General features: G+C 37.4%; 1 protein-coding gene across 1 annotated transcript; it reads left to right on the plus strand.

Moving 5' to 3' along the window:
- The first annotated feature begins 439 nt into the window (after window positions 1-439).
- LOC121728278 (transmembrane protease serine 11A-like) lies at window positions 440-12691 on the plus strand. The gene is made up of 8 exons (XM_042116428.1): window positions 440-1088; window positions 1275-1464; window positions 1941-2043; window positions 4802-4981; window positions 6601-6692; window positions 6950-7013; window positions 10387-10533; window positions 12430-12691. Exons 1-8 carry the CDS (start codon window positions 479-481, stop codon window positions 12652-12654), a joined length of 1611 nt encoding a protein of 536 aa, XP_041972362.1. The 5' UTR covers window positions 440-478; the 3' UTR covers window positions 12655-12691.
- The last annotated feature ends 266 nt before the right edge of the window (window positions 12692-12957 follow it).

Consider the following 12957-nt stretch of genomic DNA (forward strand, 5'->3'; position numbering starts at 1 on the left):
GCACCTCTCAAAGCCATTCGTTTTGTGACATTTTATTTATACTGCCTTACTGCCTCAAGGTAGTCAGCTCCTCCTGACTTTATTAATATTGTTGCAAAAGTAGGTAAGCGTAACGGATATTATAACGTAACTTTCTACTGCCTCTTTTAATTGAGTGTCCTAAAAGTGTTTGTTGACTGTATGTCATTAATATCTATCTATTGTTTATTTTACTGGCGTGCTGAGCCTAAATAAAACGTCTGAATTGCAAAAGAGATATCATTCGATTTTTAGTTCTAAAATTAAATCGATTATAATATCTTAACATTACAAAACTAAAGAAGGTCAAATTTGATATTAACTCGGTATCAAATACCAATGCCATTTGATACCAAAATTGCATAAGTTTGTTTGTAACATAAAAACGAATAATAGTAAAATGTGGTAGGTAAAAGGTTCCATTTTTGTTGCGGTTTCTAAAAGTGATTTGGTGTTTTTTATGCTTTACGAGGAAATCATAAATAACGGTTGTAAAAATTTTACAATGCGAGAGAGTATAACTTCTGCATTTAAAATGTTCAAAGTTTTATACTACTTGCTATTTACTGTAGTAGCGGCAGGCGATAACGAAAATAAACAAATTAATTTACGAGTAAAAAATGTAGCAAATAAATTCATTAGCTCGCTCGGGAAGGACAATGAAAGGATCAAAGAATTAAAAGATAAGATTGAAAAGATTAACCTTTACGTGATCGACAAAGATAAGTATGCAGAATATTTAACTAACGAAGTAAAGAGTACCGATTTAAATAGCACGTCATTTTTCAACTCTTTGAATGAACCTAATGACTTCAATTTTCTAACAAATAATGAGTCGAAGAGTTTGTATCTCAAGATTAAACAAAAGATGAACAGGGATGACGTCATAAAAGTTTTGTCTGAAGGAGAAGGAAACAGTAGATTGATAGATTCTGCAAGAAATTTGTTAAGGAATCAAATTGGTAGTAAGGATGATATAGCAGTTGGAAATGTTATAGATAAATTTATAGCTCACCAAGATAATGATAGTCATACATACAAGTATTATGAAGAAAATGGAAGGGAATGGGGTAAGTTTGTTTTATAGACTTTTTTCCGCCTGCCCTTTCTAGCCAATAGCTAAGGCAGCAACAAAAAGTACCTTGTTTTGGAAGAAAAATTTATCTTGTTTTTCTAATGCTACTTCTCTTATATAAGTTTTACTTAATAAATTAATATTAATTTGAATTAATCGATGTTAATATGTTTTTATTTAGACCCTCAAGTAGAGTTGGAAGAGTTGAAGGAATATCATAAGCATGATTCTCGAAGGATCTTCAAGGGCGAGAAGACCACCATCAAATTGTATCCATTTATGGTATCCATCCATGTTATGGGTAGATTCTGGTGTGGTGGTTCTATATACTCCTCTGATTTGATACTCACTTCTGCTGCTTGTCTTCAGCTGTAAGTATAGTCTTTACACTTACAAACAACATAAAATATATATGCATGCAAACCTACAAGGATATTGTGACACTGGCTGACATGGCTGACACTGTCATGAAGTTGTTGAGTTCCGTGAACTTTAATTATGGACCAGAGGAACTGCAAGGTCTATTATACTACATAACTAGACCATGTACTTAGAAAAGCATGGGATGGCAACTAAGGAGTAAAAAACACGATCTACGCATAACTGTATTTTAAAAAGATAAAACTGACTTCAAAATTGTAAATAAGGCTTGCAAAACAGCTACCATTAGTGCTTCAAGGTATCCTTTTAGGGTTGTGTTTGTTTGTCGAGTAACATTCATCATCAAGTAGCTTTGTATTCTTTTATGTTACGTTGTCCGTTGATTTTTTTTTAATTTGCAAGTGGGCAAATTACAAATGTTATAAGAATTTAGAAACAGTAAACACAATAATTTGTTTGTTTTTAGATTGTACAATAATAGGTTTTTCCGTGAAAATCCTGAGTCGTTGTTCGTAAGAGTTGGCAGCAACCATAGCAGAATAGGAGGAGAGAAGTTCGAAGCTCTTGAGGTATTTGACTATTAAATTCTTCTTTAACCAACTATGTCAGAAAAAGGTTTAAATGATTTTGGAATTCTATAAATTACGTGCCTAATATTATAATTATCTAAACTTGGTTTATGAGGTGTCAATAGACTAAGGGCCAGTTTCACCACTTCCTGATATGGCTGTCCACCAATTAACTCGACAGATCAAGTATGGAGAATCTGTCAAAAAAGTTGTGAATAGCCTATTAGGCACTTTATCAGAAAATGCAGAAACAGGCCCTTAGTCTATTTGACGTTAGAAAACTTTTTTTAATAACATGGAAAGCTGATCGGTCACTCAGAGTTATGTATTTACCGTGCCGTACTCGAGTCAATATGTAACATCGATCACTGTCTTACACGACTCCTGGTGTTCATCTCGGTGTTGGTGCAAAAACACTAGTATATCGATCACAACCTTATGACTTGGACACCGAACTTTTTGCAATAATTTCTGAAATGAGTTCTGGCTTAAGGGGGCGACTAACCCTAAAGTGTCGATTTTATAATTCATTTTTATACTTGAAAATAAGCCCCGAATTGTTTCACTTTCTAAAATTAGATACTACATTATATTTCCGAAAATTCCATCTGAGCAAAAACACGATATCTTAAAATTTTCTCGATAAAAAAAAATCACAAAGATAGGTTTAGGTTTAGGTTTTAAGACATTTATTCTCATAAGAATTTTACTACCATAACCGTGCATTGAACTTAGTTAATATTTTAACACATTGTGTAAAATTCTATCATTGAGAGATCGACCTAGCGGATTTTTAAAATGTTGTATATTTATCGAGTTATTGAGAAAAAACTAATTTGGCGATGTATCCGTCGTCGTTCTTCTTCACCTGGTATATGAAAGACGGGCATGAGTGTGAAGAGAGAAGGACGATGTTTTATTTTTGGGGTTAGTCGCCCTCTTAAATCGGAAGTACTAATCGCAAAACGCATAATTGAGAAAAGCTATTAAAAAAACATAAGTTTGGTGATTAAAACTATTCAAAATGAACACAATAGGTATATCCAACCATTGCCATTGGGCCAAGATTTACCTGCACATTATTGCAAGGCTGTGTATAGCGTGCACTAATAAAACTGTCGTCAATAATTGAAGACGTGAGTGGAAGAACACAATAAGTAACAGTAAAAAATTGCAGTAAAGAACCGCATAAATGGAGGTTTTAGGGCCAGATACATTAGCCAGGTGATAAAGTAGATAAGTTACTAGGTTTGTTCAAATTATATGGGAAAAAATTGGTAAATGTCCGTATGTAACAAAATGTTACTTATCGTGGTCTTCAACTCACGCCTTCAATTTGTCCGTGAATCGTGATTGATTCACGGACAATTATTGACGACTGCCGTTCCGTAAGCAATTGTAATGGTCCATCATAGGCCAAGGAGACGCCCCATAACAATATGATAAAATCGGCCAAGTGCGAGTCGGACTCGCGCACAAAGGGTTTGGTTAATTAAAGAAACAAAAAAGACAGACGGTCAGACAGCAAAGTAATAGGGTCCTGGTTTTTTTATCCTTTGGGTACGGAACCGGAATAATAATAATAATAATAATAATAAAGCCTTTTATTCCGAACTTCAAAGTTTTTCTAACTGGGTACACATTAGTTTAAATACTGATTATAAAATGTCTCTACGTTCGGTGTGCCTTATGGCATAGGCCTCCTCCAACACTTTCCACTGTTTTCTATCAGTTGCAATTCTTGGCCACAGGGGGCCCAAAGTCCATTTCAATTCGTCCTCCCATCTTCTCACTTGGCGACCACGGCTCCTTGAACCATCTCTTGGATACCAGATTGTTACTTGCTTGCTCCATTTATCAAGTTTGCAACGGAGCATATGCCCTGTCCATCTCCATTTTAGTCTGTCTATGTGTGCAAGTATGTCAGTTTAGTTTTTTGCCTGATATCCGCATCCCTGACTTTATCTTTTAATTTTAATCCGAGCATGCTCCTTTCCATGGCTCGCTGACATTTTGCAAGTTTTTCTCTTTGGTTTCTTGTCAATGCCCAGGTTTCGCAGCCATAGGTTATGCAGGGAAGAATAATAATAATACGAGTACTCCCCACACCGGTTTCGGTGACGGTGGCCGGTTTCATTGAAACCAGACCAGGTAAGCAGGAGTAATTTTATAGTGCCCAAGTGTGTGCGCAGTACACAAGAGCACTCTCTATTCCTTTACTCTCATAACCCAGTGGGACGGAAGACCGACACGACTGGCGAGAGATCAGGCGCAGGACCGACTTTTTACATGCCCATCCGACGCATGGATCATCTTACTTGTCAGACAATCAGGTGATCAGCCTGCATTGTCCTAACCAAACTTGGAAATAACATGTTTCCAACGCGGGATTCGAACCCACGACCTCCGAAGTCGAGAGCGACGCTCTACCCACTAGACCACGGAGGCAGGGAAGAATGCACGTATCAAAAGTCTTCTTCTTGGTTCTAATACTGAGTTCCTTACTTTTCATTATTTCCTTCAAGGCCCAGTATTTTTTCCACCCAGTTGCGATTCTTTTATCTATTTCTTTAGACATTTGGTCGCTTGGAGATATGATCTGCCCTAGATATACATACTCCTCAACATATTCGAGTTTTTGTATAGAGTTCATCATAGAGTGAATACGTACGGAACCGGAATAGCCAAGACGTAATTTGTAAGATAGAGACAGATAATGGCGGTACCGTAACCTATGTTTTATTTTATTTTGTTTTAGGTTTACTTTCACCCAGGGTATAACCCAAAAACGCTTCGCCACAATATAGCAGTCATTCGTCTCGCCCGTCACATCTTCTTCACTCGTCGTAGAGTTCCGAAAAAAATAGAAATTTCTCACAACGACAAAGGCGTACCTGTGACTTCGGAAGTACTAGTGCTTGGGTGGGGTGTTACGAAAGTAAGTATCTGTTAACCCTAAATTACTAATTAGTTATCCTACGAGTGACGTTGTTACTACACATGTAGTAAATAATACGACAAGAGAAATAACAGACTAGTACAAATTTTACATGTTATGAAATAAATAATAATAAGAAATATAGTTCCCGAACCGGTGGTAGGCATCTGTGTAGCCCCGACGTTCAGAGAATATTTGAAAAAAAATATTCTGAATAAAAAATTTTGAGTTTGAGTTTAATTATCAATTAGGTATTTATTATAATACGAGCTTTTGCCCGCGGCTTCGCTCGCGTTAAGAAGTATTATTATATACAAACTTTCAACCCCTATTTTAACCCCTTGGAGGTAGACTTGATCAAAATCCTTTCTTAGCGGATGCCTGCGTCATAACATCTATCTGCATGCCAAATTTCAGCCCGATCCGTCCAGTAGTTTGGGCTGTGCGTTGATAGATCACTATGTCAATCAGTCCGTCACCTTTGAGTTTTATATATATAGTCAAGTCAAGTCACAGTCAAGTCTATTAGATAAGGGACACGTACAAACCCTATTATCACTTAGTTTTGTTATATCCTGTATATCTAGGGTGTCGCTAGATATACATTATTATTACAGGACACGTATATTTATACGTGGGAGAGCCATGCTTCGGCGTGAATGGACCGGCTTGACCGGAGAAATACCACGTTCTTACAGAAAACCGGCGTGAAATAGCGCTTGCGCTGTGTTTCGCTGAGTGAGTGAGTTTACCGGAGGCCCAATCCCCTACCCTATTCCCTTCCCTACCCACCCCTATTCCCTTCCTTTCCCATCCCTACCCTCCCCTATTACCCTATTCTCTCATAAAAGGCCGGCAACGCACCTGCAGCTCTTCTGATGCTGCGAGTGTCCATGGGCGACGGAAGTTGCTTTCCATCAGGTGACCGTTTGCTCGTTTGCCCCCTTATTTCATAAAAAAAAACACGAAGCTAATGGATCGATTGGTTAATTTTTTGCTCAAATATAGATAATAGACAACCACGTTATAATTATATGGGCTAATACCGTGATGGCAAAAAGTCTTTTCCAACGGGATCATCTTTCCCTTTCATCCAACATCCAAACGCAGCTGCGTTTGAAAGTTGTCCAGTTGCCATAATGTAAAAAAAACATTTTTAAATCGAAAAACCAATCAACTGAACTATTGTACCAGTTTCTATGAACGATTTCTAACAAATTTACTTAGAAAATAGTTTGATCTAACATCCAAAAATATTAATAAATGTTTTTTGTTAATGTAAACGAAACTTTCATTAGGTTTCGTTTTAAAAAAATATAACAATTTGGGTACTAGCGTTATAAACAACAAACCTGGCACGTATTACACATCTATTATATTTGTTTGTTTGCAACTAAGGTGTCTTTGGAACTAAGGTGTTTGAGAAATACCTTTTATCCATAGTCCATTTATTAAGAAAGGTTTATTTCCTTTATTAAGAAAGGCTCCTTTCTCAATAAATGGACTATGCCAGAAACATCTACTATAATAATATTTTACAGAGTTCTGTCATATTGTAGGAGCTATCTCCATTCTCTAATCAATTAACAATTATTAATAACAAACGTTAACATTTACAGATAAGCCAGAAGCTACCGTATCAACCGATATTTCTCAATCGGAAAGTGTTGCCAGTTTATCCGAATGCTTTTTGCAAAGAGGTATATGGAAAGTAAGTTTTTAAAAAAAATATTTTTAATACCCCTCACCTGACATAGAATGGTACTCATATTATTCGATCAACCGTTTCGATCCGTCATTGTTTACGCCAGTATTATAGTACTCTGTGGTACTACTACGAATAATAAAAACTTGTACTAGCATTAAATGGTTTCGGGAGGTTTTTATATAAAAAAATTAATTATTGTTTGTGGAAAATGTATTAACATAGCTTTATTAACATTTACTATATTTAGTACACTTTAACAGGAAGTTTATTACAAGACAAATGTTTTGTGCGGGCACTTTTACAACTGGCGAAGGAGCATGCGATGTAAGTGATTAAAACATATCCTTATTTTCTCGAATAAGACAATTTTTTCGGCAATATTAAGTTTTGGAACGAAGTTCTTTATCGCGTGTTCGGCGTAAAGGGGGCTAGACAGAACGATATTTGACCTCTATTTGACCTCGACATCTTTTTATTAGTACCTGCATGGTAGGGGCAGAGGGCGTTGATAGTATTCTGTATTCCTGTGCGTCAACTAGATGGCGTTTTTTGACAATAAACAGTGACGCGTTGTTATTATTCCTGGGCGTCAATAGACGTTTTTTTTATTTTTTTAAGTGTATACAGGTTTTTTGAACATAAGAAAATATAACTTCGTTCCATTCGGGTGTCCTTTGACACATCTCAAGTTTTTTGCAATAAAATTATCCTTTACCCAGACATATATAATCTAGGAAAAATGTACGATTCTCGCGCAATAAACCAATAATACGGTATAATAAATTATAGGAAACGTTTGGTATAAAATAATTAAAATTTCCTCAGTCCTCGGTGTAGATTTGGGACGAAATAAAATCCCACAGCTTACACTGATGCGGTGCCGGCTAAAAATGAACGAAGACCGCTAAACCGCTCGTGCTGATTGCCTCACCGAACGTGCTTTTCGTTCAATCTCGGTTTCAGTTCAATCTCATTACGATCTGCGGGCTAGCACAAACAATTGAATGCTACAGATTCGGAACGTTAAAAAATCATGATTTAGGGAAATTGTGATGGCAGGCACCAATATCTTTTTGTCATTCGATAACGTACTGAATACCTTCGCTGTTACTAATTCATTTTTGTCATCTGTAGTTCCTGTATTAAAATATAATATAGCGTATTGTCAAGGTTACTATATAATGGTCGTATATCCTCGTTTCTAAGGCGAACATCTTTAACCATCTCCTCTAGCATTGAGATACTTGGCGTCAACATATCGAGCAAAGTCCAGTTCCGATATCATCTAGAGGGTAAGGCCAAGTTAGCCTCGAAGAAGCTTGGTGTTCTGAACAGAGCGAGACAGTACTTCAGTCCGGACCAACGCCTACAACTCTACAAGGCGCAGGTTCGGCTTCATATGGAATATTGTTCTCATCTCTGGACAGGGGCGCCAAAATACCAACTGCTCCCTCTGGATCGTATCCAACGAAGGGCTGCTCGAATTGTGGACTGCCATAGTGTTTCAAACAGCTTGGACCCCTTGGAATTAGCATTAGGAATTAGAGATGTAGCTTCACTCTGCATCCTCTATCGGTTGTATCACGGGGAGTGCTCTGAGGAATTGTTCGGTATCATACCACTGCAACTTTTCGCTATCGTCCCACGCGAAAAATATACCATCCTCATCGCCTTGATGAGTGGCAGTCTTCCACAGTGCATTTTTCGCGTAACCTTCTGCCGCGCACTGTAAAACCCTGGAACGAACTGTCACCAGCAGTATTTCCGGACCTATACGACCTGCAAACCTTCAACAAAAGAGCGTATTCCCTCTTAAAAGGCTGGCAACGCACCTGCAGCTCTTCTGATGTTGCGAGTGTCCATGGGCAACGGTAGTTGCTTACCATCAGGTGACCCGTTTGCTCGTTTGCCCCCTTATTTAATAAAAAAAAAAACTAACCAATTCCCCTTACAAATACTGGGAATAATAATATTATTATATTCACAAAATCACATTGCTACGACGTAGCTACTACATTGCTACGGCATAGCTGCTACATTGCTACGGCGTAGCACCATTGTAAATTTTACTTAATAATAATTATTATGTTAGTAAACACTTTGTATGTATTTATTTTATTATTGATTTAAAACTCAATACATTTTTTTCATAAATTTAATGCATAAACAACTACGAATAAAATATTATATTAACATCAAAAACATTTAATAAAACAAGTAAAAAGTCAGACCAGTTTAAAAGAACCATGCTGCATGAAAAGCAATTTCAAATTTTATTTTAAACATAAAAAATGTAAATACGTCATAAGTTATTCAGTGAATGCAAAAAGATCATTCGAGCAGTAAATTTATTCAAATTTTCTGTTTTAAAAGTGATATATTATTGAATTCGTGTAACCTACATTCGTGATTCGATCCGTGAAATAAAATATGGAGTTTCAAACAAATCCATACAAATCCGCCGCCGATTGCCGGATCAAATTCCGCTCCCCAAGTGAGTTCGAAATTTAAAATGTACAGCGGGGCTAAAATGGTCACATTTAGCAATTCCTCTCAATCAATTCTGCAAATGAATTGTCAAAACTGTCAAAATGACAAGTGTCAAATCAGTACAAAAATACAGAAATGAATTGCAAGCAGTGTTGCATTTTGCGATTTTAGAAAAGTGAATCATATTATGATTCACATCATGATTCTTCAAAGTGACCATTTTAGCCCCGCAGGTCACGAGCCGTCGGAATGATATTGTGTAAGCCGGTCCCTAGAAGATCAATTATTGTATTGTCAATATCACGCTTCAATTATGTTGAACAGTTTATTCGAGAAATTATTATCATTATCATCTATATTAGGTATGGCCTACGGTAAGTAAGGATAACTCTATTTCATCATAATAATAATAATTTTATAGTGCCCAAGTGTGTGCGCAGTTCACAAGAGCACTCTCCATTCCTTTACTCTCATAACCCAGTCGGACGGAAGATCGACACGACTGGCGAGAGATCAGGCGCAGGATCGACTTTTTACATGCCCATCCGACGCATGGATCATCTTACTTGTCAGACAATCAGGTGATCAGACTGCATTGTCCTAAAACACAAACAAAGGTGAAAATAACATATTTCCAAAGCGGAAATCGAACCCACGACCTCCGAGTCAAGAGCCACGCTCTTAACCACTGGACCACGGAGGCGTTAATTATAAATATTTCATCATAACATTATTACAGGGCCTCTACGCTGTTACGACGCGCTACGTCGCACTTAAGCCTCTACGTCGTCCCAACTCCCACCGCTACGTTCTCTTTCTACCCCGCAACAAAAAATCACTGCCTGCGTCTACTGCATTATCTTTTTTCGGAACTCTCTGCGTGTAAGGGTCAATTTACAATAGAGCAGAGTCGAAGCGAATTCCCAAGAACTGTACACAGAAAATTCAACCTTAACTCAAGAACGTAACGCACACATTACTTCTGCTGCGACATCAACCAGCGTTGCTCGGGCGCATGCGCGCTAATTCGCGCAGATAAACTCGACGCGCGCGCGCCTTTTAGAATTCTCAGATGGAATGTGTGCGTTAACGCTTTGCAGTTAAGGTTGGATTTGCTATGTTCAGTTTTGATACTTTCCTTCGATGCGCTTCGACTCTGCGCTAATATAAATTGACCCTAACTCGTTTTATTTTGTTCCATTTCTAGCATGATGCTGGTGGTCCAGCGATCTTGGCGGGCAAGTTGGTCGGCATAATCTCGTTCGGGCCGGCGGTGTGCGGGTACCCTAACGCGCCCACGGTGTTCACGCTTGTCGGCGCGTACGCTGACTGGATAGAGAGTATAGATGAAAGCGTAATTATACCCAACTTACTCATTTACCATTATTTTAGCAGTTAAAAATATCGGTGGTAAAATTAGTTATCGTTATCACTCTTTCTTTTCTTTTCCTTTTTTTTTTATTCGTCAAAGAACTGATATTATATATTTGACAGACTGGGCCTAATAGACTCCTATTTTGTTTAGCTTGGTGTAAGTTGTATTTTTTCTCATACAATTAAAAACAAGCTCATTTAGCTAGCAAACATTGACATGCCAAATGATTGTCACCACTCAATGTAAAAAAATTCTCACCAAAAATAATAAACTTTAAAAGACTTCTAGTAAAAAGTTATATTCCGGTTTGTCTAAGTAACACTTTCCAGAGACTTAATCGTCCAAAACTCAGACGGATTTCTTTAATGAAAGCAATATTTTGTTTGGTTACAACGTTTAAACTTCAGGATTGGCTAACTTTTCTAATTAGTAAACGGAATAACGACGTCGCGCGTCTCCCGCAAACTTTTCCTCTCGTTTATATTCTTTTCGCTTTTTTAAATAACATTATTATGCCTTAGCCAAGACAGACAGACAAGAGACAATTTTCTTTGAGTGGGAACTTGGTTGGATTCATATTTTAAATCAAACAGGCCATGCAAGAGTTCTGAGCAATATTAAGGAACTAAAGTTTCGTCTGCGCCAGAATTCGCTTATTGCGCGGCATTTTATGCTTTGTTCAAACCTACGCGACCACGCGACTTGTCAAATGTGCGTTTTGTATTGACGCTCCCGCTTCGCAGTCGCGTGGTCGCGTAGGTTTGGCCTAAGCCTTAATTCGAGATGAAAATAACTTTTGTCTTTTATCGCGGTACTGAGATCCGTGAGTCTCAATACATAACTAATATTCATTATAGATATGGTATTTTGTAAGAGGAAAGGAATGCAATGGACCCGCGAGTCTCAATACATAATATCCATTATAGAGATGATATAATTATTATATAAGAGGAAAGGAATGCAATGTATTTTACAATACTTGAACTTGGCTTTCGAATTCCTTGAATCTCACGCGAGCAGTATACTTATGTATTTTTCATTCTTTAAAATATTTACTTTTATGATTGTAGAAGCGTACTAAATGAAATTAGGTCTTCTGCAAAGTACCAGTAATTTATAATTTGGCTAAGTATCTTTAAGATCATTTAGGTCTAGCAAAATAACAAACAAGGTAATAAAATCGCTACTCAAGCTAATGAAATCCTATTAGTTTGGAGTACTTTTAGTATCTACCTGTTTGAGCTTAAGTATATAATATATTTATTTTGTAATTCAGCAATTATTTATCCCTTACTTCAATAAAAACAAATTGAGGTTATATTTTTCTAGATACAATAGTAACTTTTATTTAATCTGTAATTAGTGTAGGTACTATCAGAGAAGTTGATTCCTAGGCAAATGGGGGACCTATAACGTAGTCTACGTACTACGTTTTGGTCACGTTACGTCAGATCCAGCCGACAGATCACAATTACTAGCGTTCTCGGCATCTAGAACAGCCCCGGTGCAGGACAGGCAGAGCAGGCCGAATGGATACGGAAATAGCCGAATAAAACCGGTGATCCACGAAGCACATAGACTTAGTACTAGTACGTATAGTTTATTCATTTTATGTAGCAATTTAAACTTCGGCGATTTTCTTATCCATTCGGCCCGCCCTGCTCCGGGGCAGTTCGAGATGCCGAAAACGCTATACTATTGAAATTTGAATTTACATGCTCCCATTATTCCCACCATATGACGTTCGTCTGTTAACAGCCTAGGAATAAATTTCCTCGATGGTACATAAAACTTTCTCCGCACATTACGTCTTGTAGTTTACGATTAGGAAAGGATAAAATTCTTCTTCCAATGAAAAAATAAACTTATTTTTAGATGCCCTTATTCTACGTGGGGAAGTCCGCAACGACTAAAGCACGGCGTACTTCAAAGACCAATAAGAGAAGAAGAACTACCCACCCGGACGTCAGGTTGAAGGTCTCCACCGTCACTACATACTCCGATGTGGAGTCCAATACTCCGGAGGCTGCTGAGGAGGATCCTCCGTATAATCCGGAAGAAAATACCTCAGGGGAAGGATTGGCTATTGATATGGAATAAAAGAATATAAACAATTTGGAATTGCTACTCTGTCTACCTTTTTCTGATTAGATTCGGCGCGGGTCCTAAGATATATTTTACTTGTCCCTCGGGCATGAGGTCATGTCGTAGAATTTTGGTGGCCCAATGTATGATATAAATTCGTTATCGATATATAAATTATTTTATTAAATACATATTTCATCTGTTTAACGATAACTGTGGTTACTGTAGAGTATATTTATTTAAGCATTATGCTGTGCCACATCTTTCATGCGCTCAAAGAACTGTTAATTGTACTCACTTTTTGAAGATATTTTAATA

This window comes from Aricia agestis, chromosome 1 (assembly GCF_905147365.1).
Source record: "Aricia agestis chromosome 1, ilAriAges1.1, whole genome shotgun sequence".
Classification (NCBI taxonomy): domain Eukaryota; kingdom Metazoa; phylum Arthropoda; class Insecta; order Lepidoptera; family Lycaenidae; genus Aricia; species Aricia agestis.